The sequence below is a fragment of the Boleophthalmus pectinirostris genome, unplaced genomic scaffold (genome assembly GCF_026225935.1).
Source record: "Boleophthalmus pectinirostris isolate CB_2022bp ecotype Guang Dong unplaced genomic scaffold, ASM2622593v1 HiC_scaffold_16, whole genome shotgun sequence".
Lineage (NCBI taxonomy): Eukaryota > Metazoa > Chordata > Actinopteri > Gobiiformes > Gobiidae > Boleophthalmus > Boleophthalmus pectinirostris.
Genome location: NW_026571095.1, coordinates 7,920,428 through 7,942,355, shown reverse-complemented (window position 1 = coordinate 7,942,355; position 21,928 = coordinate 7,920,428). Strand labels below are relative to the sequence as shown.

The 21,928-nt window shown below is 38.6% G+C and overlaps 1 protein-coding gene, 2 long non-coding RNA genes, 3 other non-coding genes and 1 pseudogene across 6 annotated transcripts; 3 read left to right on the top strand and 4 right to left on the bottom strand.

Moving 5' to 3' along the window:
- Window positions 1–3,476: 3,476 nt before the first annotated feature.
- LOC129408421 (uncharacterized) lies at window positions 3,477–4,664 on the bottom strand. Its single transcript, XR_008631924.1, has 2 exons — window positions 4,611–4,664; window positions 3,477–3,605 (listed from the first exon to the last, which is right to left on the bottom strand). It is a non-coding gene; the product is annotated as an uncharacterized LOC129408421 (long non-coding RNA).
- Window positions 4,665–5,131: 467 nt separating this feature from the next.
- Window positions 5,132–6,950, top strand: LOC110157798 (uncharacterized). Its single transcript, XR_002318678.2, has 5 exons — window positions 5,132–5,194; window positions 5,762–5,790; window positions 5,999–6,037; window positions 6,600–6,648; window positions 6,857–6,950. It is a non-coding gene; the product is annotated as an uncharacterized LOC110157798 (long non-coding RNA).
- On the top strand, window positions 6,684–6,790 carry LOC129408500 (small nucleolar RNA SNORD89). Its single transcript, XR_008631986.1, has one exon. It is a non-coding gene; the product is annotated as a small nucleolar RNA SNORD89 (small nucleolar RNA).
- Window positions 6,951–7,395: 445 nt separating the features above from the next.
- sdr39u1 (short chain dehydrogenase/reductase family 39U, member 1) lies at window positions 7,396–12,298 on the top strand. Its single transcript, XM_020922230.2, has 6 exons — window positions 7,396–7,764; window positions 8,754–8,860; window positions 8,945–9,027; window positions 9,516–9,637; window positions 10,301–10,453; window positions 10,937–12,298. Exons 1-6 carry the CDS (start codon window positions 7,749–7,751, stop codon window positions 11,362–11,364), a joined length of 909 nt encoding a protein of 302 aa, XP_020777889.1. The 5' UTR covers window positions 7,396–7,748; the 3' UTR covers window positions 11,365–12,298.
- A 1,355-nt stretch (window positions 12,299–13,653) lies between these two features.
- LOC129408377 (eukaryotic translation initiation factor 4 gamma 1-like) lies at window positions 13,654–19,409 on the bottom strand (annotated as a pseudogene).
- On the bottom strand, window positions 16,484–16,564 carry LOC129408498 (small nucleolar RNA SNORD66). Its single transcript, XR_008631984.1, has one exon. It is a non-coding gene; the product is annotated as a small nucleolar RNA SNORD66 (small nucleolar RNA).
- On the bottom strand, window positions 17,913–17,989 carry LOC129408497 (small nucleolar RNA SNORD66). Its single transcript, XR_008631983.1, has one exon. It is a non-coding gene; the product is annotated as a small nucleolar RNA SNORD66 (small nucleolar RNA).
- Window positions 19,410–21,928: the final 2,519 nt, after the last annotated feature.

The window sequence follows — 21,928 nt, the reverse complement described above, 5'->3', positions numbered from 1 at the left end:
AGTGTAGTTACCGACGCTGGGCTCACTGACCGACTGTGATCAAACCCACTGAAGTAAATGTGATCAGTGGTAAAATGAAGACTGCAAACGTATGTGGTGTTTGGAATCATTTTGAATTTAGCACCCTCATTTCTTCTAACCACATGTACCAAGTGCACTTGGAGTTGTGTGTCAGTGGAGAAGTGATGAAAACAATAGGGTGAATATGACCCCACACTCAGGGCAAGTTCAATAGGCTTAGCTCACGAACAGAAACTGTAAACAAATAGGTGTGTTAGTTTCAGAGTAGTTTCAGTGTAGCTAGCTCCTCCCTGCTGGCAGATGTAAAGCAGCTTGATGAGCTGTGAAATGTTTTCAATCAAAATAAACATTTGTCCAGTTGAAAAATTGCATTTCTCCTTTTGCTCATCCAAGCTATTTTTTTCAGTCCTTACTAAAGAAGCAGCTTGGGCAGCTCATCCTTTTTCATGGGCCTGTTAACAATGTCATGTAACACCATTCCCAGGTCCTGTGGTTCAGCTTTTTATCTATGTACGTGCTATTTTGTTAGTGTATTCAAATGTGGTTAGTGTATACTATTTGGTTAGTGTATAAATATTTGGTTAGCGTATAAATCTTTGGTGAATGCTTTCAAATTGGGGCTTCTGGATTCCTACTTCTTCTGTTTTTAAGGTATTTTTCAAGCAATATAAACAGCTGTAGTGTAATTAATGCAAGATAAGACAAATGTAATGTCATACTGTGGAACATTCTACGAAAAGCACTTACATCTCCATGGAAACAAGGCATTAACAAGACCCCCCTACACTAGAATAACGCTCACATTTATGGTATTTTCAAAGGATAGATATGAAAATGAGCTAAATGAAATTATACATGAAAGCTTCTGTCACCTGTAGACTTACTCACTCAGGAACCTTAACTTTTACTACAGTAAGAGCACAGTTACTTCAGTACTAATATTACTCAAGTAGAAGTACAAATATCCTGCAAGAAAAATACTCTGAAAAGTAATTTTTTTATTCAAGTTACGTAAGTTACGTAAGTTACGTTAAGTAAATGTAACTGAGTAATATCCAACTTTGTTCATTTATGCCATTGATAAAATAATCCTGAAGCAAGATTAACCCCCAAAAATATTCTAAATGTATGATATAATTAAAAGTCCTATATTATGCAAAACTGATTCTTTGAGCAATGTTGGAATGTTGTTACCTCCTCACAAACAGACCTGGAATTGTGTTTTGTTTCATTCACACCTTTGAATAACTCTTTGTTATTTGTATGTCTACATCTCCAAAGCTCTTCCAACTTGTGATGTCATGAAGTGGTAGTTTTCAATTTAACAGCTACCTTTTACCTTTAGTTTAGTAGAGATTGGCAATTCCAGGGCTGAAATTATCCAAATCATTCCATCCATCCTTCTATTTTCTTCCGCTTATCCAGCGCCAGGTTGCGTGGGCAGCAGTCTAAGAAGGGACTCCTAGACTTCCTTCCTTCCTCACCAGACACTTCCTCCAGCTACTTCGGGGGAACCCTAAGGCGTTCCCAGACCAGCCAAGAAACATAGTCCCTCCAGCATCTCCTAGGTCTTCCATAGGGTCGCTTCCAGGTGGGACATGCCCGGAACACCTCCCGAGGGAGGCGCTCAGGAGGCATCTGGAACAGATGCCCGAGCCACCTCAGCTGGCTCCTCACGGCGTGGAGGAGCAGCGGCTCTACTCCGAGCTCCTCCCATGTGACTGAGCTTCTCACCCTATCTCTAAAGTAGCACCCAGCCACCCTGCGGAGGAACCTCATTTTGGCCGCTTGTATCCGCGATCTTGTCCTTTTGGTCATTACCCAAAGCTCATGACCATAGGTGAGGGGAGGAACATAGATTGACCAGTAAATCAAGAGCTTCACATTTTGGCTCAGCTCCCTCTTCACGACAATTGTACAATACAGCGACCGCATCACTGCTCACGCTGCACCGATCCGCCTGTCAATCACACGCTCCATCCTCCCCTCACTCGCGAACAAGACCCTGAGATACTTGAACTCCTCCACCTGAGGCAGGACAATCATTCCAAATGAGTTTATAAACACCATGGATCACAAGATGGAAATGTGTGTTTCCTGTCTGAGCGAAGAACCCAGTCTAAATACGCAGGGTTTGTATGTTTAACATTTGTGAATCAAACAAAACACAACTTCAGGTATGTTGGTGATGAGCAAACATTAGCAAAGGGACAAGATCTCGTGCCACAAGACTGTGTGCACATAAGAAGAATAATCTCGAGAGATTTTTTCCCCATTTGGATTGGATGAAAAAAGATGAAGTGCTTTTGGGTTGCATCTTTTGAGAAGCTGTAGTTCCAAGATAGATAGAATGACAACAAAAATATGAACTGAAAAAAAAAAATGAACTGATGTAAAAAGGAAACAAGCACTTTGGGGATTCTCTGGACATGTTTAAACTGTATTTGAACTGCAGTCATCTTCCTGAAAACATTCTTCTAGGTTCCAAACACCGGACACTTTAATCTCTTGTTCGCCCCCTCTTAAAATCGCTTGACTTGACTGAGATCCAATGACTTCTGTCCAGGAAAGTAAAGCACAATAGACCCACTGTTTGTTAAAAGAAAAGATGAGAATTAAATGTAATAAGAGTGTAAATGCCAACATCTGCAACTTAAAATCACTACAAAATTGTCAACAAAACTCACTCTTATAAATTGCTTTTCCCCTCCTTATTTATCCTTGGTGATAAACATTTACACTAAAACGGATTTGGCTGATGGTAGTTCTGGTGTTGGACAATAGCGCCCTCTGCAGACCATCAACATAAATGCAAGCTTTTCTGGTAGGGGTCTGCTCTGTGGAGGTTAACAGTTTAATGTTCCACAGTGTGTCATTAAAGTAGTAGTACTACTACTGCTACAACTGCAACTACTCGTACAACAACTTCTACAACAAAAAATGCTACAACTACAACTATTACAACTACTACAAGTACTCCAGTTTTGCTATTTATTATTGCTAAAAAATACCAGTCACCTCCCCATAGATCAAAACTAACTTACTTAGCTTTGTGGTGAAACCTGATTGCCTAAATAAAATTAAGCTGTGGAACATTTCTGGAAAATCTACCAAGATAATTAGGTAGTATTTGACCCTCCACTAACAGTTACAGTGAATCTAAGCTATGGAACATTTGGTACCACAAAGTATACGGCATCAGTAATTTAGCTATAGAATAAGAAAAAAAAAAAAAAAAAGAAAAAAATCTAAAAACCTGTAACAAAGATTTCCTTTTGCTGATAGTAAATATTACAGATAAAGGACATTTTCTTCAGGTTTTCCACAGATTTAGGAAGTAGTTAGGTTTTTGCTCAACTTTATGGATAAAACCAGAACCTTCTCAATCCAATGCACAGCTCTTAAATTAATTGAAAATTGTTTTAAACTATTAATAATGATCAAAAAGTCAAAGAGGCATTTCAAATTTTTATTCAAAGTTTAAAAAGTTGTACACAACATCAAACCAAAAATACAAGTTTCTTAATACAATGAGTCAGTCCAAATGACAACACCCACCTCCTCAACGCGATGTCCCGAAGTTTCTGAAATGAGAACAAACGCAATTTAAGCAAATCTGAACATTAAAAACACAGAAATGACATAATATTTTTCTGTCAAACAGTTCAGTGCAGTAAAAGCTGTAATCATGTGTTCTCAGGTGAAACACGGACTGCAAATCATCATTAGTTTGACATTCATGCCTACACATTTTAAGTTATAGCGGTTTAAAAAAAAAGACCTCAACATGCCATGTTGTACTTTTCTGCCAGAGGGTCTGTCAAAGGCTTTTCTCCATGGAGATGTCATTTCTTTGTCTAGAAAGTTTCACAATGATTTCTATCATCATGGATACCAAACCAGACCAAATTACAGGTCAGATCTGTGGAGAGGAGACCCCACTCAGTCAGAACGCCCGTTTTTTTTTTTGTTTTTTTTAAGGTATTTTTGAGCTATAAAACCACCAGTAATTTAATAAATGTAAGGCACAGCTGTTTAATGTGCAAAGTCCCAGACAGACCAATGACATATCCATAGAAACAAACAGGTGACGGACCCAAAACCGAAAGTTATAGTGCATTTCAGGTCACCATTTTTGATATTTAATATTTCTGCGGTCATTGTAGTCACCAGTACTCTATTTTTTCAATCCAAACGTAAAAACATGCAAAAATTTATATAAAAATAAAAACTCTTTAGATAATTTTTACTCTGTGTGCACAGTCTTGCTGCAATATTGTCCCATCCCTAGTAGTTGGTTACTGATTGACAAAACGGTACCTGCCCACTTTGATATATGCAATTTCGAAAACTATATGGATAATGATTTACTTAGTTGATAAAACTAAATATATACATTATTTGGAAGGCCAAGTCTTTCGCAATACACCAGTCTCATTGTTGCACCACGAGGTTTCCCTTATCATAGCGATTGCAAGATACAAACACGAGAGCTTCCAAACTACAAATCACAGCAAATCAAACATCTGTCTGTAAATCCGCAATTACAATTTCAACAGAATACGAAATTTACGGCAATAAATACGTACCACATGTGTTTCTAGTAGGCTCGAAACCACAGCACGACCACCACCCTATGACACCGCAACAAGGAAGAGAGGACGATAATGACGATCCCTCGCAATTTATCAGAAAATCAAACCACGTGTTTACGACCTGCCGTTACACGACTTCCGGATGACGCCAATAAACAAAGTAGAAATGTATTTGTTAATAGAAAGAATAAAAATAGTAAAAGATACACGGGTCAGCATCAATCACTACAGCAGGTGCACATAATATCTGGGTTAAAAATAAATTGTATAAGATATGATGTGATTTTTTTATGTTTTAGTGACATTATCAAACATTTAAACGTTATATGACGCTACTACAACTTTAGAACAATGTCTCAAATTTAATTATATGTAATAAAATCGATTTGTTTGAGTTTTATCATGAATTGTGCTGTGCTGCTTCGATAGATGGCGCAGTTTAAATTGAATTCCATGTGTTTCAACGAGGAAGCGAAAGACGCGCTCTGATTGGTCGAAGAACTATTTAAATTTGAGCTAATGCTACTTGCCGTTAACCAGTTTTCACCTCGGATTTGAGCGGAAAGTATGGAAAGCAGGTATTAAACATCTTCATTTGAGTGCGTTACATGTTATAATATTGCTATTTTATATAATATTGCTTTGTGTTGCTATTGGTGGTTATCGCTAATCGATATGAGTAAAATTACCGAATTTAGCTCAAAACATGAATTCGTATTAGTTTGAACTGTCGAAAATATTTTGGGAGATGAGCTAAAATAAAGCATAAACACTGTTCTTGCACATAGTTTTTGTGTGTAAATTTAACCGAGAACTTTGTTTGCATGTTTATGAATGTAATAAACTTGTTTGATTTGTATTAAGGAAAAGGCACGTGCCCTCAAAGGATAAAGCACTTATAAGCAAATATAACAATCATTTTGTTTTCTGATATGTACTTCTACTTCTATACAATTTTTACCAAGTTATTTAAAGTGGGGAAATGGCTTCAAGACTCTTTAAGCTTATCTTTACTATAATCGTAGTTGTAAAAGCTGAGAAGTAACTGGGTGAGCATGTGCCCTACTCCTCTAGCACTCAAAAGACCAAGTAACAAACATCTCATTTATAAAGTTATTTAAAAATTACTGTTTTTCTTCCCCCAGGTTGATGGGTACTATGCACTGCTTTTTAGGTAAGGGCATTTTCTTTATTCCCTCAAATTTTATGAACTTTTCTTGAGATGATGAAACAAAAGGCCGACTGAACCTGTCCCTTAACAGTTTTGTTTGGGGTCAGACATGACTAAAACCTACTGAAGCGTTATTTCTGATCTGAAAACATATTTAGAAATTGCCTTTTTAGTTTCTCCACAGTTAACTAACATTTGTTTTCTGTCACAGCCAGGTGACTCTGGGAAAGCTGCTTTTAACTTTCATAAGGTGAGATTCTAAAATGGGACAATCTTTGACTTCTGTATTTACACCAGTCCTGCACATTATACACCTTTTTAAAAAAAACTGGATTCAGTATATCTTGCTATTGTCTTAGGAACCGTTAAGCACATCAGAGATTGCATACTTGATGATACTTGTAAAGCGTGTGATACAAGGGTCCAATATAAACTAATTGCACAGAATACCACAGTGTACAGATGACTTTGTGCAACCTGGTGTAGGTGGAAAGGTATTTCTATTGGGACTTGATGTGAACAAAAGGCCGAAGTGGAGCTCTATGACAAAGACTGACCGAAGCGTTTATCTGATCCCATACAACTATGCACTTTATGGGGAATCTAATTGTGACAACTTGGAGCTCCTCTTTTGGTTTGGGACTTTGAGGCTTCAATATGTAAAACTTGACTTTTTTTTTTTTCCTTTTTTAGTACTCTATATCAAGACCCAATGTATTGAAACTTTCAGGCTGTAGTGTTTCTTAAAAATTAAGCATATACATTTATATTCCTGTTCTGTATTGACTTAAAGTTGCTCTTTTTATTCCCAGGTTGTATAATGGCATATCTGCATCACTTGAGCCTTCCTCAAATCAAATGGTAAGAAATTGTGAAATTCAATCTGTTTTTTCCATAATGGGAGATGATGTAAACAAAAGGCCGAATTGAAGTGCTCTGCCGCAGTTTGTTCTCAGCAGGACACAATGACAAAGACCGACCGAAGCGTTTATCTGATCCCACATTTTACATATCAACAGATTCTGTTCAAATTACTCTATTTACAATTTAATTGTCCTATGTTTTTCAGGACCATCGATCCCCAAGGCTGATGGACGGTATATTTGTATGATCAAAGTTTTCATAAAACTTTAACTTATTGGTAATAAAGAATTTCCTCCAAATGTTTCATTTTTTTTCTTTAGAAATATATAAAGTCATCAAAATGTTTGTCCTCCAGCTCCTGATATCTTTGACTAATAAAACAAAGGGGACAATGGAGATAATATTCAAGACCCCCCCCTTTTTTTTTCTCCTTCCAGTCAGAGCTGTAACCCACACATACAAACACTGGCCAAGGAAGTGTGTACATGTCTCATGATTTTGGTACTGCTTCGTAATAACAGTAAAACATTTTGGTTATCAAATTGTGTTTTGCAATATGGCAAGAAAGTGTTCTTCTGGGAGGACATCAGTGATTTCTGAATATAAATGGTAAAAGCCTCCAGAAGCAAATATAATAGACCAATTACTTTAAATTGACACTAAAAAAATGTTTAACTGAAAATGTCAGTGGTTTATATTTAATGTAGAATTGGTTTGTTTGCATGGCAAGGCTATGAGGATATAACAATTGATAATTATTCTATACAGAAAATGAAGCTTTATTAGTATGGTTGAACATTGATAATTGATACAGCTCAAATTCAAAGTCAATTTAACAACAGTCAATTTAAAGACAATTGCTATAAAAACACAGACTCAGTAAACGTGTAGTTTTACAGAATTGCTCTCTGTTTCATGATTCTATTAAATTAACGTCACATCGAAATGGACCAATGGCGAGAGCGCATTCAGACTACGGTGTCCTGCCAGCCCAAAACACATGTAAACACTTACAAAACCACTTTCTGTGAGATTTCTGTACATTTGCAAAGTCCTGCCGCATCAACAACAAAGTCCCGGGCTGTATTTCAGATGATATGAAGGTTTTAATCGGTACGTGCATGTTTTGACTCGGCTTTAGCTTGTGTGAAGGTTGTTAGCTCGCGTTAGTGCAGTGCACATATGAAAGGTCAACGTGACATAACCATGGATCTATAATAAGTTTTTATCTACAGTTCTATTTACAGTTTTATGAACGTAACGTGCTACTAATATTCACACGACATTAGGTTCAATACGTTCAGCTCAGTTTAAACAATGAGACAGCATATCTGCCAATAATTATAAATCTGTTGCTTTATTTGATCTATTGTATGTATTCTTTGACATTTCTGTAAACTCCCTAGTTGTAATGTAATAATCATGAACCAACACGGTAGACTATAAAGAACAGGAGTGTACAAAATATTGAAATATCGATATATTGTATCATTTAATGTAATGATACAGTATTGCTATCTTGGGCTGCTGTATTGATATATCACCATGAGTATTTTTTGGTATATTTTACTAAATTATTTTGTTACAGCACTACACTTTTGTTGCTTGTTCAGAGGAAGGAAACTTACTTATGCAACACATTTGAGATTTTCATTGTTTTGATAATTAAAAGGGTTGTGTTTCAAAAAGAAATAGGCTTGTCTTGGAAAATTATGAATTCATACTGCAATCGGGCTTGCCTCTCCACAGATCTCACCTGTGGCTGTTACTTGGCCTGTTGGCGTCACCTTCTTGTCTCTGTGGTTATTAGTTTAATGCCATACTGTGGAACATTTTAGGCAAAGCTATTACATCTCCATGCACATAAACAGATGGCGAATAGACCTTCAAGAAAAGTTACACAAACTAAAAAAAATACTAAAGTCCATTGGCTACACTGGCTATCATTTTTTAACATAACATTTTAGAATAAATCAGATAGTAATAAATAAAATGTGTTATGTTTGTGGGTAGGTTGCACAAATCAATACAGAATGATTTGTGATTACACTTCTCATACATTCTTTATTTATTTGTACTTGTTATTCTTCTTCTTCTCACAGGAGGTGGTTCTGGCTTCGTGGGTCGGGAGCTGACTCATCTGCTTAAAAACAAAGGTCATGAAGTTACTGTGATCTCCCGTCAGCCCGGACCCGGCAAGATTACATGGGTACGAGTGGCATTATATTAAAGTTCACACAGTTTACAGGTCAGTTTATTATATTTAATAATTTTATTGTTTTATTTTCTACAGAAAGAGCTGGAGTCCAGTGGACTTCCTGCTTGTGATGGGGCTGTGAATTTGGCTGGAGAGAACATCATAAACCCACTTCGATGGTGAGCAAAACTGGATGAAAAATACAGCAAGAATGCAAAATAAAAATAAACGAGAATAGCTATGTCCGTTGCAATACTAAACTTTCAAACTCGATCATTCTAAAGTTATTGAGCAAAGGTTCATTTCTGTCCTGTGAATGTGACTTTTTTAGTATCGATACCTGCTCAAATGAGTATCTATATTCAATATTAGTTTTAGTATCTATGAGTATCCGATTTTATATACTTTTGACACTAGTCTATAAATAGCATCATGTACATTTCGAATAACACTTTCTGTATATTATTTGAGATTCCTCGATAATGCAAACTGCCATTGTGTCATTACACTTTTCTCATGTATGAATGTGGTGTGTGCGTGTTGCTGGTGACCGACAGGGGGTGATGGCACAGATTGGCAGCCTTACCTCTGTCAGTCTACTTTAAGGCAACTGACTACAATAAGAGTTTACACCAGCACTATATAAATCTATTGTACTGTTTTCAAGGTGGAATGACAGTTATAAGAAGGACCTGTTCTCCAGTCGGATTGACACGACCAAAGCTCTGTCCAGCGCCATCGCGTCCTCCACCAGCCCCCCGCACTCATGGGTTCTAGTGTCTGGAGTTGGTATGTATTACATTACAAAATGGAGCTTCAGGGCAAAGTCATGCTATGCTAGAATTTGCTTTTAAAGGTGCATTCTGGTGGAGGAATGCTTTTCTCTCTTTGTCTGGAATGTTTCACAGTATGGTATTAAAGCTTTCTATCTTCATGGAGACCAAACCAGACCAAGTTACAGGTCAGATCTGTGAGGCGACCCGACTCACAGTCAGAATGTCTGTTGTTCCAGGTATTTTTGAGCTATAAAACAACCTGTAATTGAATAAATGTAAGGTAGATCTGTTTAATGTCATACTGTGGAACATTCCAGGCAGCGCACCTTTAAACTATTAAAAAGTAGATGTTTTTTCCTGGCTTATGGTTAATATCTGAAATCTCTAGGCCTATGTCCACATTAAATAAAAAACTGGAATGAAGTTAAACGTCTTCTCTTCATCAAACTAGATGAGATATGATTGGACTAGAGTTCTGGCATAATACAAACAAATGTATGCCAAGGATTAAATATGTACAATTTCTGGATGCAATCCCTAATAGTGATGATAAGGTTCGATATTGGTGAATTTTCAGTTATTTTCAGGTTTCCTTCCAACACAGTCAATGTCTGAGTTATACAGGTATCTGCCCTTCATCCTAGGTTATGGTCATGAATTCTGTCTCCTCCTTTAGCCTGTTACCAGCCCAGTCTCACAGCTCAGTACACAGAGGAGAGCGAGTGGACGCCGTTTGACCTTTTGTCTAAACTGGTGAGGGAGTGGGAGGCAGCGGCTGAGCTACCTGAAAACGTTGCCAAGACGACCAGACAGGTGGTGATCAGACCTGGTGAGTGGAACATTTACACCCATTTGTACTGTCTTTCTGTCTATATTTTGTTATTTAAATTCTATCCAAATTTTATTGTAACACCTTATTTTGTGCATTCTGTTTGTTTTGGCATTGTTTTTAGTGAACACCCAACTTATTGCCTTTTTATAGCTAAAAAAAAATGCATTCTTACTGTGTGTGAGGTCAGTTCACCACAAGTTTTTTATATTTCTTACTATTCCATAATAGTGTGATTTTCAACATGAACTCATAATGTGGTCTTATCTGTGTAATCCCTCAGTGGTCCAGGTAGGTTCCATAGTGGTCCATGGGCGTATATTATTCTAACATTTCCCTACAATCCATCAGAAGGAGCCTCAACCAAGATATTTACTGGCATATTTAATAATCACAAAAGATAAAATAACTGTATTAAATAAAAATACCCTTGTTTAGAAAATTATGATCCCTATGTTGTTGTTTACCCTTCTTTTTTTTCAGGTGCAGTTCTGGGTCGAGACGGCGGTGCCATTAAACAAATGTGGCTGCCCTTTTGGCTCGGACTGGGTGGGACTCTGGGCTCGGGCCGGCAGCCGTTTCCATGGATACACGTCGCAGATTTGGCGGGAATCATCGCTCACTTTCTGGAAACACCCTTGGAAGCCCCACCCGCCTCTTCACCTCAGGTGTACAATGGTGTTGCCCCCTCTCTCAACACGAATTATGAGTTTACGAAAGAGTTTGGGAGGATTTTAAAGAGGCCGACTATCTTCCCCGTGCCTGGTTTTGTGATGAATGCTACCCTAGGATCTGAACGGGCTATTATTTTAACCCAGGGTCAAAAGGTCATCCCTAAAAGGACTCTAGAGGCAGGATATCAGTACAAGTATCCAGATTTGAGTTCAGCGCTGAAAGAAATTGTGGGTTAGTTCATTTATTTGTACGAGGAAGATATTGATATTTTACAGTGACGTCACACTGGGGGTGTATGTACATGCTATTGGAAAAATGAGAAATTCAAAGTTTATTTGGTCAAATACGTTTCGCAGCTCATCCAGGCTGCTTCTACAGTTCTGGTCAAAATGCTGGTAGACACTGCTTTATATCTGCCAGCAGGGAGGAGCTAACTACAATGAAATTTCTCTGAAACTAACACACCTAGTTGTTTACAGTTTCTGTTAGTTAGTTAGGCCTATTGAACTTGCACTGAGTGTGGGGTCTTATTAGCGTAATCATTCATGGCCATAATGGAGCTTTCACACCTCTGGACATGACCTGGCTATCCCTGTTGTTCTCTTGTTTGTTTTGATTTAGCTTTGAGGATGGAGTTCTAAATAGGAGACAGATGATGTCTGAGTTCTCCATTTCTGTTTAAAGAAAAATTCTCTTTCTTAACAAAAATAACTTTAACTTCCCTCTCAAACCAGTTCTTTGGTGTATGATAATGCTAATAATACCCCACATTCAGTGCAATTCAATAGGCCTAGCTAACTAACAGAAACTGTAAACAAGTAGGTGTGTTAGTTTCAGTTTCAGAGCTGCAAGGTATCAATAAGCGCACCTATTGGCCATGTATAATTCTATCCTTGGGTTTGAAAAATTTAAATATGCACCGCTGCCATAGCTATTAACAATTCAAAATTTAAAATGATATATTTTGAACGGTTATAAGTCCTCAAAATCATCTTGTGCATTATTCTGATCCTTATTTATATAAATCTGTCATAAACTGTAAACTATGAAATACAGTTTGGAGTGTTTTTAGTCATACACATAAAAACCCAATGTACATTCAACTTTTATTAGTAAATTGCCCAATTCACATCTAATCATGCTGTTTGAGTTATAAAATGTAAATAAAATTAATTGTGTATTTTCAGTTAAAAGTCTACTTTTGTCATGCTTTGATACTTCTCTACCATTATCATGATCTAATTTTCTGGAGTTATCAGATTATTGAGATGTAAATCGTGGCAGTGTATCCAGTCTATGATTTTAACATTCACACCAAAATCTGATTGTAATCTGATTTCTGGACATTTAGGATTATTTAAATGACATGTAAACTGCAAGATCTGATCTGTGTACTCTGGTGGACCATGGTCAGAAAGAAATAAAATTATTTTGCTGTTTACATGTCATTTTAATAGTCTGAAGATGCAAAAAAAAAAAAAAAAAAATCAATAATAACTGGATTTAGAGTGTCCTTGTAAACAAACAAGCCTGTTCCATCTGATGTAAGTAATAGGATTTTCTTTCATATTTTTAGCACCTGTGCAGGTTTTGAAGGAAAAATATACATGAAAAGGCAAACTAATGACAAAGACAAAAATGAATTAAAGCCGCGCGCGGCGATGGTGGCCCTCGCCCCGGGCGCGCACCGCCCCCCCACGCGACCTCCGGGGACTCGCGACCGCCCCGGCACGCCACCCTCTCTTCCCGACAGCTCCCGAGGCCGACAGCTCGTCCACCAGAAAACATAGTCTACCTTTAAATGTTTCAGAGGAGTCTTTGCGCCCCTGCTGGCCAGTGGTGGAAAATGCACCATGTCCGTAATAAACTTTTTTGCTTGTCATCATGCATAGAATTTAATTTCCAAATTTCGTACAAATCCGATAATGTTGACATTTCATGTCTATGCTAGGGGGCGCTATAGTATTCACTTTTCATATGTTTTATAGTGTATTATATTCAGGCTGTGATCACGCATTAGTGATTCAAATTTCAGCACGATCGGACTAAGCCTGTGGGTGTAATCATTTTTTTATTATTTTTTTGGGGAGTCTTTGCGCCCCTACTGGCCAACCATGAAAAATGCACCATGTCCGTAATAGACTTTTTTGCTTGTAATCATATACAGAATTTAATTCCCGAATTTGGTACAAATCCAATAATGCTTACGTTTCATGTCTATGGTAGGGGGCGCTATAGAGTTCATTTTTCATATGTTTTATAGTGTATTATATTCAGGCCGGGATCATGCATTAGTGATTCAAATTTCAGCACGATCGGACAAAACCTGTTTGTGTAATAAATTTTTAACTTTTTTTGGGGGGAGTCTTTGCGCCCCTGGTGGCCAACTGTGAAAAATACCCCATGTCCGTAATGCACTTTTTTGCTTGTCATCAGGCATAGAATTTTGGCCTTCGCCACTAACAAAGTTAGGGGCGAGGGGTGTTGTTGTTGGTATCCTTCTGCTGGATGGAAAGAAAAGATTTTTAAATGGTGACCAATTTGTCCTTGTTTCAAACTTTTTTATTGCTGTCTTTTGATGCCACCTCTTCTCCTAAGGTATACTCCAGTTTCTAAAATACATAAAAAAATTTTAAACAATTCTATAATTTATAATTTAGTTTAACAAACCTGTAATACTACAAACCTGATCTGTTACAAATTTGTTAACATCTTCATCACTGGGCAGAAAGTCCTTCCAGTTCAACCCAGCTTCGGTCCACATAGCCCCAACTTTCTTGGGGGTCTAAAATTTTAAAAATAATTCCCTGTCATAGTTTACCAATGGAATTACAGAACTGTATATAAAACTGGTGTCACCTACCATTCCTTTACAAAGCATGTTTAAGATTTGTACCAGGAGCACACCCGCCTTCCCAAGAGGCACTAGAGGCTTTGAAATCTCCCTAAAATCAAATGAAAAAGTATACTCATTTTACATGTGACAATCGTAAATTGGTGATGAGCTGATAAAAGACAAAATTGTACTTACCTGAAGAGCTGTCCCATAGAGAGCCCACCTTCGTGTAACATAGGGGTGATGAGCTCAGCCAGGTAAAGCCAGATGTGAGGTATATCTATTTCCATATCCTCTGCCACTTCTAAGATCTCATGCAGCCTACAGCATCATAGTTTCGTCATTTTTAAAATTATTAAATTACATACAATTCTAGGAAAGTGTCCCCCAAAGGAGCCCAAAGCTCACCCTTTGTAGTATTGCTGCGGAGGCAGATTCCCGGCCTTGATCAGCTGATGCAGCAGCAGTCCCATGTGCTCCCGGGCAATGGTGCTGCGATCAAGTGTCGATTCCAAACCGACCCGTACAAAGACAAAAAGCAGGGAGGCACTGTTCAGCTCCGCAACGCACTGTAATGCTTCCTGCAAGACAGAGGGGGGAAAAAACACAATGGTGTGAGTTTATTTCATTATTTATTTGAGTACAATTATTGAAAGTTTTTTTAAGCTCCTCATTTACCTTCAAGTCATTAATATGGAGGTATTCTTCAATTATGGCATTTGACTTCTTCTCTAACTCTTCTTCAGACAAAGCAGGTTTAGATGGAGGTGGCGTTGGGGCACTTTCACGCTTAACTAATATGACAATTAAAATCCAGAATTAGGCTACTCTGATTAGACAGCCTCCCACAAAAATATTTTCCAAGTCAAAATAAATACAAAAATGCTAACCTGAATGTATGTCTTTACTTGAAGCACGATCTTTGCTGCCCCTGTCACGGCTCCCTCGGTCGCGGCTGCCCCTGTCGCGGCTGCCCCTGTCTCGATCGTCTGTCATGCTGGCCACACGACGAACAGAATCCAGAGCACTGCGTCCCTCTCCTCCTCGGCTGCGCTCCTGGGATTCTCGACTGAAGCTTCTCTTTGTGATTTCAGGGCGGTTGCTCCTGTCACCATCACCTCCTTCCCTCCGATCAAAGCGGTCAAAACGATCTCTGTCACCAACCCCTCGTTCCCGACTGGAGCTTGACCTAAAAAAAATTTAAATTCAAATATTAATTAATGGTAAGCAAATGTGTTTGGCTCAAACTAGCTACTGAAAGCAATGAGGAGACACAGTAACACAATAACAATAGTAGTCAATGTGAATACCTCTGAGGAACTCGGCGATCAAACTCTGATGAAGACCCAGACTGCAGGGCTGAGAAATGGTTCAGTGTGCTAGTGGCAGGACGACTTGAATCTAAACATAAGTGAAGACATGATTAATAAAAGTAATGTGGCTTTCTCAAACTCACAATCTTTGTTTTATATTTTACCCTTTTCTGCACTGGATGGTTTAGTTCCACTTCCTCCACTGCAACCTTTTCCCCAGCTACCCCACATCCCTTTACCACCTGGAGCCAACAACTGATTGTTAAAGTCCATCGCACCAGGCTACAAAAAAAACAAGATATGTGCATATATATGAGAAAAACAAAAAAAAACAATGTATAACCAAATCATATGCAAGTGTAGATGACAGGCTTCATGTTACCTTCGTGATTTTGCTCAGACGGGTGGTGTCAATAGGTCTGTGTTCTTGGAAATGGGGACAGTGTTCCATCCTTCGTCCTGGGTTTGGCTGGTCCTGCCTCCCCCGGGAGTGTGAGGACCTCGGCCACCCCACCCATGCTCATTCTGCCTCGCCGCCCTCCTTCTTGGATAGAAGCTGCTGCTGGACCTTTATCTGCTCCCTGTGCTCCTCCAGCTCTGCCTCCTTGTGGATCTGGTCAATTGTTTTAGGTCCCTGGTCTGCTCTTCTAGGCACCCAGTTGCTCTACAGTGGAAAATGGTCACATTTTAATATAGCACTTTCCCACCTTCAAGGCTCTCAAAGCACTTTACAACAAGGAACCACTCAACCATTCATACGCACACATTCATACACCAGTGTAAGCAGACATTAGGGGCAAAATGAGTCAAGTGTCTTGCCCAAGGACATAACGGCAGCATTCATCTACATGAGCTGGAATCACACCAGGCACACCAGCTCAACCAATGAGGTTTATGTTGAGAGCGGGATTCGAGCCGCCAATCTTTGGATCAGTGGACAAATGCTCTACCATCTGAGCTACTGTCGCCCCACTTTTAAAGTTGCCAATGAGAAATGTGATCTACTACATCTCAAATCAAACAATCAATACCCTTCTGAGGTCCAAGACATCTTGCAGTATGAAACAAATTCTTGACGTGGTCTTTCTCTCCTTTATGATTTTGTCCATGTGGTTAAAATACTGGTCCATGCGGGGCTAGAAAAAATAACTTTAATGAAATGCAAGTTTAAATTTCAAAGTTCAAGGTTAAAGATGTAAATATGTTCTCTTTAGTTTCTAAATACCAAGATCACCGAGATTCATTGGCCCAGACAGGTGATGCAAAATTAATGGTCATCCAACAGAGGTTGTTTATATGTTAAAAAGGTATTTATGTTCACATGTACCTTTGCCTTTTCAAAGTCCAGGTCTTTGCCGATTGTAGACAACAACCTGCATAGACACTCAAGAGATTCTTCATCGTGATTCTTCAATAGTTTTACAACACAGTCGTGCATAATGGCTTCTGTCAACATTTTCAGTTTGAAAAGCTCGCCAATGAACTTGATGTTTCCCAGTGATCGCCGTCGGGCCTTATCTCTGGCTTCCTCTAGCTCCGCTTTCAAACGATCACATTCTTCACCCTGAGAAATGCAGGCAATTGTTATTAGAACCTTCCATGTTTCATTGAATACATTTTACAATTATTGAACCACTTACTTCTTTTGCAGCATCCAATTCTTTCTGTTTTTCTCAAATTCCTTTTGACAGCGATTTTGCAGAAGTTTGCGAAAGTTTGCGGTAGCTCCTGGCTTTTCTGCAGTAGGGACTTTTAACTGTAGTGAATAAAAATACATAATTTAAGGTGATGATGGACATGGCCCAAGATGGTATTGAGTAAAAAGCCGACATATGATTTGACACATCATAGCTATCACTTAAGCATATCATTGACCATAAGTCAATAAATTTGTAAAATATAAGTTACATGTAAAATAAATTGTGCAAAGGCTACTTAGGTCATGTCATTCTTCAAGAAAACAGTTCAAAGCGACTTACCCCCCTGAGGCAACGACACATGTTGGCATAAGCTACAGAAAAGTTGGGCTCCATGATGGCTTTTTCAAAGATGAGATCAGTGGCTCCTTTCAGTCTCTCCTCAGTGTCTATCGGCAGTTCTTGCACTTGCTTCGTCAGCTCTTGAAACTTCTGAGGGGTCAGTTTGTTGAGGATACTACGCAGTCTGTTCAACACCTCTTGAGTCTTGATTTGTTCAGCATCCTCCTCTTCAGCCTCGTCTCCACGGCCACGTGACATGGACTTTTTCAAAGATGGTTTCCAAGCTTTTTCAGCCTTGTTCAGCTGAATGTCCTCATTCATGCTACTAATGATTTTCCTAGGTTCCTTTCGCTGACCTTGCTGAGAACACCGAGGTCCTGGAGGCTATTTAAAAAAAAAAATAAAAAATTAACTCACCATATTACATATTTTTACTTAAAGAATTTTCAATTATTACCGGGCCTCGTGGTCCTCCCACTGATCTGCTTCCTAAGTTACCCAAATATGAGGGAGTGAAATCAGTACCAACATTCACTAGTCGACCCGGGTCCGCAGGACGCAGTGGAGTCTTATTCACCTAAAGATGGACCAAAAAAAAAAAAAACTTTCAGATTTATGACAACCAAATAGACAGAAGTAGTTCAGTACACAAACTGCTTCTTCAGATCCTCAAACCCATCATAGATATTCAGTGGCCCAGACACGTGGCACAAAACAAAAGTCATCACTGAAGCAGGATACAGTTCAGAGGCCAACAGTCTACAACTGCTAAGTGATCTATGTCCATCCACAACTTAATCAGGGATGAAAAACACTAATGTAATATGATTATAGTAACATACCTTATCAAGAACAACATCACTGATGAGTGGCAGGCCTTCTGGTTTGTGCATACTGGCACTGCTGAACTGGAATCCCAGCAAAAACTCCCTATCGTACCGCTTCTTTGCTTCTGGATTAATGGGTTTCCATTGTTCTGAAAGAAAATAGACGTTTAGTCAAAACAAATAAAAGGATTCTGAGAAATACAATTTGGAATTTACCTTCTTTGTATTGATATTTCTGCTCTGTGGCCTCAGCTTTGCGTTTAATTTCATTCTGTTTGTCTTCTTTCTCCTCCCAAGTCTCTTCTACAACCTCAGCTGGAGTTTCAACTGGCACAGCTGGGGCAGTTTCAGCCTGAACAACCACAGGCTCAGGAAGGGGTTTGAAAACTTTTTTATTGCTGTCTTTTGATGCCACCTCTTCTCCTAAGGTATACTCCAGTTTCTAAAATACATAAAACAATTTTAAACAATTCTATAATTTATAATTTAGTTTAACAAACCTGTAATACTACAAACCTGATCTGTTACAAATTTGTTAACATCTTCATCACTGGGCAGAAAGTCCTTCCAGTTCAACCCAGCTTCGGTCCACATAGCCCCAACTTTCTTGGGGGTCTAAAATTTTAAAAATAATTCCCTGTCATAGTTTACCAATGGAATTACAGAACTGTATATAAAACTGGTGTCACCTACCATTCCTTTACAAAGCATGTTTAAGATTTGTACCAGGAGCACACCCGCCTTCCCAAGAGGCACTAGAGGCTTTGAAATCTCCCTAAAATCAAATGAAAAAGTATACTCATTTGATCTGATCTAACCACTTCTTGTGCAAAGTTCATATGAAACACAAACATTTTAATCCTCAAAACAGCGAAAATGTCAAACGAGTTTCCTTCCACTAAACAAACAACGAAACTGTAGCTGTAACAAAATCATTTAGAAAAATAAACCAAAAATACTCTTGGTGATATATCGATAGAGCAGCCCACAATATCGATACTGTGTCATCACATTAAATGATACGATATATCGATATTTCAATATTTTTGCACACCCCTCTACTCTTTATCACACGAAGACCACAGACCATAGTTTAAGGTCATGGTTTAAGGTCAAGGGTATATTTCCTCTGTTATTTCTGGCCATTTTTGTTTTATAATTGAGTTGTTTTGTAAGTGTTGCTGTACTTACTGTTACGCAGATAAAAAGTGCGACCTACTCTGTGAAATCTACTCTGTAAAGTCTCCTCTGTGAAGTCTACTGTTTGAAATCTTTGTACGATTTGCTCTGTGTCAAGCTCAGCTAAATGTGCTTTTTCCGTTAAGCGATATGTGATTTTCGATTTGTGATTTGCGATTTGCGATTTGCGATTTGCCTACTCTTATAATCTCCCCGAGGCCAAACAAAGCTTTGAGTTAAAGCCCACAAAGCTTTGAAGTTTAGCTTTGAGTTCCGGAGTTGCCATGGTAACAAGGCTTTATGGAACTTTACATGTATGATGTCATCGGCGCCGTGAACCTGATGGAACTGGGAGGTTTTCAGGTTCTAGAATGTGATGATGTCATACTCCCAGACGGGGCAAGAGCCACGTTTCCCTGTTGACTGAGGCCGAGTGTTGTTAAGAAGTCACTGATATGAGACAAACCTCGATACAGTGCGCTTTCGATTCGATACGGTTCAGTAAAAAATAAAGGCTAAATCATGGAAAATCTTTGTTAAACCACTTCTTGTGCAAAGTTCATATGAAACACAAACATTTTAATCCTCAAAACAGCGAAAATGTCAAACGAGTTTCCTTCCACTAAACAAACAACGAAACTGTAGCTGTAACAAAATCATTTAGTAAAATAAACCAAAAATACTCTTGGTGACATATATAGCAGCCCACAATATCGATACTGTGTCATCACATTAAACGATACGATATATCGATATTTCAATATTTTTGCACACCCCTCTACTCTTTATCACACGAAGACCACAGACCATAGTTTAAGGTCATGGTTTAAGGTCAAGAGTATATTTCCTCTGTTATTTCTGGCCATTTTTGTTTTATAATTGAGTTGTTTTGTAAGTGTTGCTGTACTTACTGTTACGCAGATAAAAAGTGCGACGTACTCTGTGAAATCTACTCTGTAAAGTCTCCTCTGTGAAGTCTACTGTTTGAAATCTTTGTACGATTTGCTCTGTGTCAAGCTCAGCTAAATGTGCTTTTTCCGTTAAGCGATATGTGATTTTCGATTTGTGATTTGCGATTTGCGATTTGCCTACTCTTATAATCTCCCCGAGGCCAAACAAAGCTTTGAGTTAAAGCCCACAAAGCTTTGAAGTTTAGCTTTGAGTTCCGGAGTTGCCATGGTAACAAGGCTTTATGGAACTTTACATGTATGATGTCATCGGCGCCGTGAACCTGATGGAACTGGGAGGTTTTCAGGTTCTAGAATGTGATGATGTCATACTCCCAGACGGGGCAAGAGCCACGTTTCCCTGTTGACTGAGGCCGAGTGTTGTTAAGAAGTCACTGATATGAGACAAACCTCGATACAGTGCGCTTTCGATTCGATACGGTTCAGTAAAAAATAAAGGCTAAATCATGGAAAATCTTTGTTAAACCACTTCTTGTGCAAAGTTCATATGAAACACAAACATTTTAATCCTCAAAACAGCGAAAATGTCAAACGAGTTTCCTTCCACTAAACAAACAACGAAACTGTAGCTGTAACAAAATCATTTAGTAAAATAAACCAAAAATACTCTTGGTGACATATATAGCAGCCCACAATATCGATACTGTGTCATCACATTAAACGATACGATATATCGATATTTCAATATTTTTGCACACCCCTCTACTCTTTATCACACGAAGACCACAGACCATAGTTTAAGGTCATGGTTTAAGGTCAAGAGTATATTTCCTCTGTTATTTCTGGCCATTTTTGTTTTATAATTGAGTTGTTTTGTAAGTGTTGCTGTACTTACTGTTACGCAGATAAAAAGTGCGACGTACTCTGTGAAATCTACTCTGTAAAGTCTCCTCTGTGAAGTCTACTGTTTGAAATCTTTGTACGATTTGCTCTGTGTCAAGCTCAGCTAAATTTGCCTTTTCCGTTAAGCAATGTGATTTTCGATTTGTGATTTGCGATTTGCCTACTCTTATAATCTCCCCGAGGCCAAACAAAGCTTTGAGTTAAAGCCCACAAAGCTTTGAAGTTTAGCTTTGAGTTCCGGAGTTGCCATGGTAACAAGGCTTTATGGAACTTTACATGTATGATGTCATCGGCGCCGTGAACCTGTTTCAGAGGAGTCATTGCGCCCCTACTGGCCAAACGTGGAAAATGCAGCATGTTCGTAATAGACTTTTTTGCTTGTAATCATGAGAATTTTATTCCCGAATTTGGTACAAATCCAATAATGTAGATGTTTCATGTCTATGCTAGGGGGCGCTATAGAGTTCACTTTTATTAAATTTCATATTTCATTACATTCAGGCCTGGATCACACAGTTGTGATTTTGAATTTGAGTTCTCTAGGACAATGCCTGTGGCCGTGACAGGTCACCGAAAAAACAGGAAATTAAGGCGTTTTTCGCCGGTGTGCTACGGGCGAACCGTAAGGAGTATCCCAAAAAAATTTGGCAACTTCTGTGAGTTTATGTCTGTAGATGTGACATGTCAAATCTGAGCTCATTTGGACCAAACTCCGGGGACTTGAATCTTTTTGTAGACCCCCAAGTCAAAACGGTGGCGAATGTTTGATCCAATATGGCCGACTTCCTGTTCGTCATAGGGGTGCACAATGATTGACTTTTTTGCTTGTAATCATGCCTAGAATTTAATCCCCAA

What these genes read in the sequence shown, in the direction of transcription:
- sdr39u1 (XM_020922230.2), top strand. An exon ending in GACCCGGCAAGATTACATGG is followed by an intron (nt 8,861 to 8,944) that starts GTACGAGTGGCA and finishes TATTTTCTACAG; the next exon opens with AAAGAGCTGGAGTCCAGTGG. An exon ending in GGTTCTAGTGTCTGGAGTTG is followed by an intron (nt 9,638 to 10,300) that starts GTATGTATTACA and finishes CTCCTCCTTTAG; the next exon opens with CCTGTTACCAGCCCAGTCTC.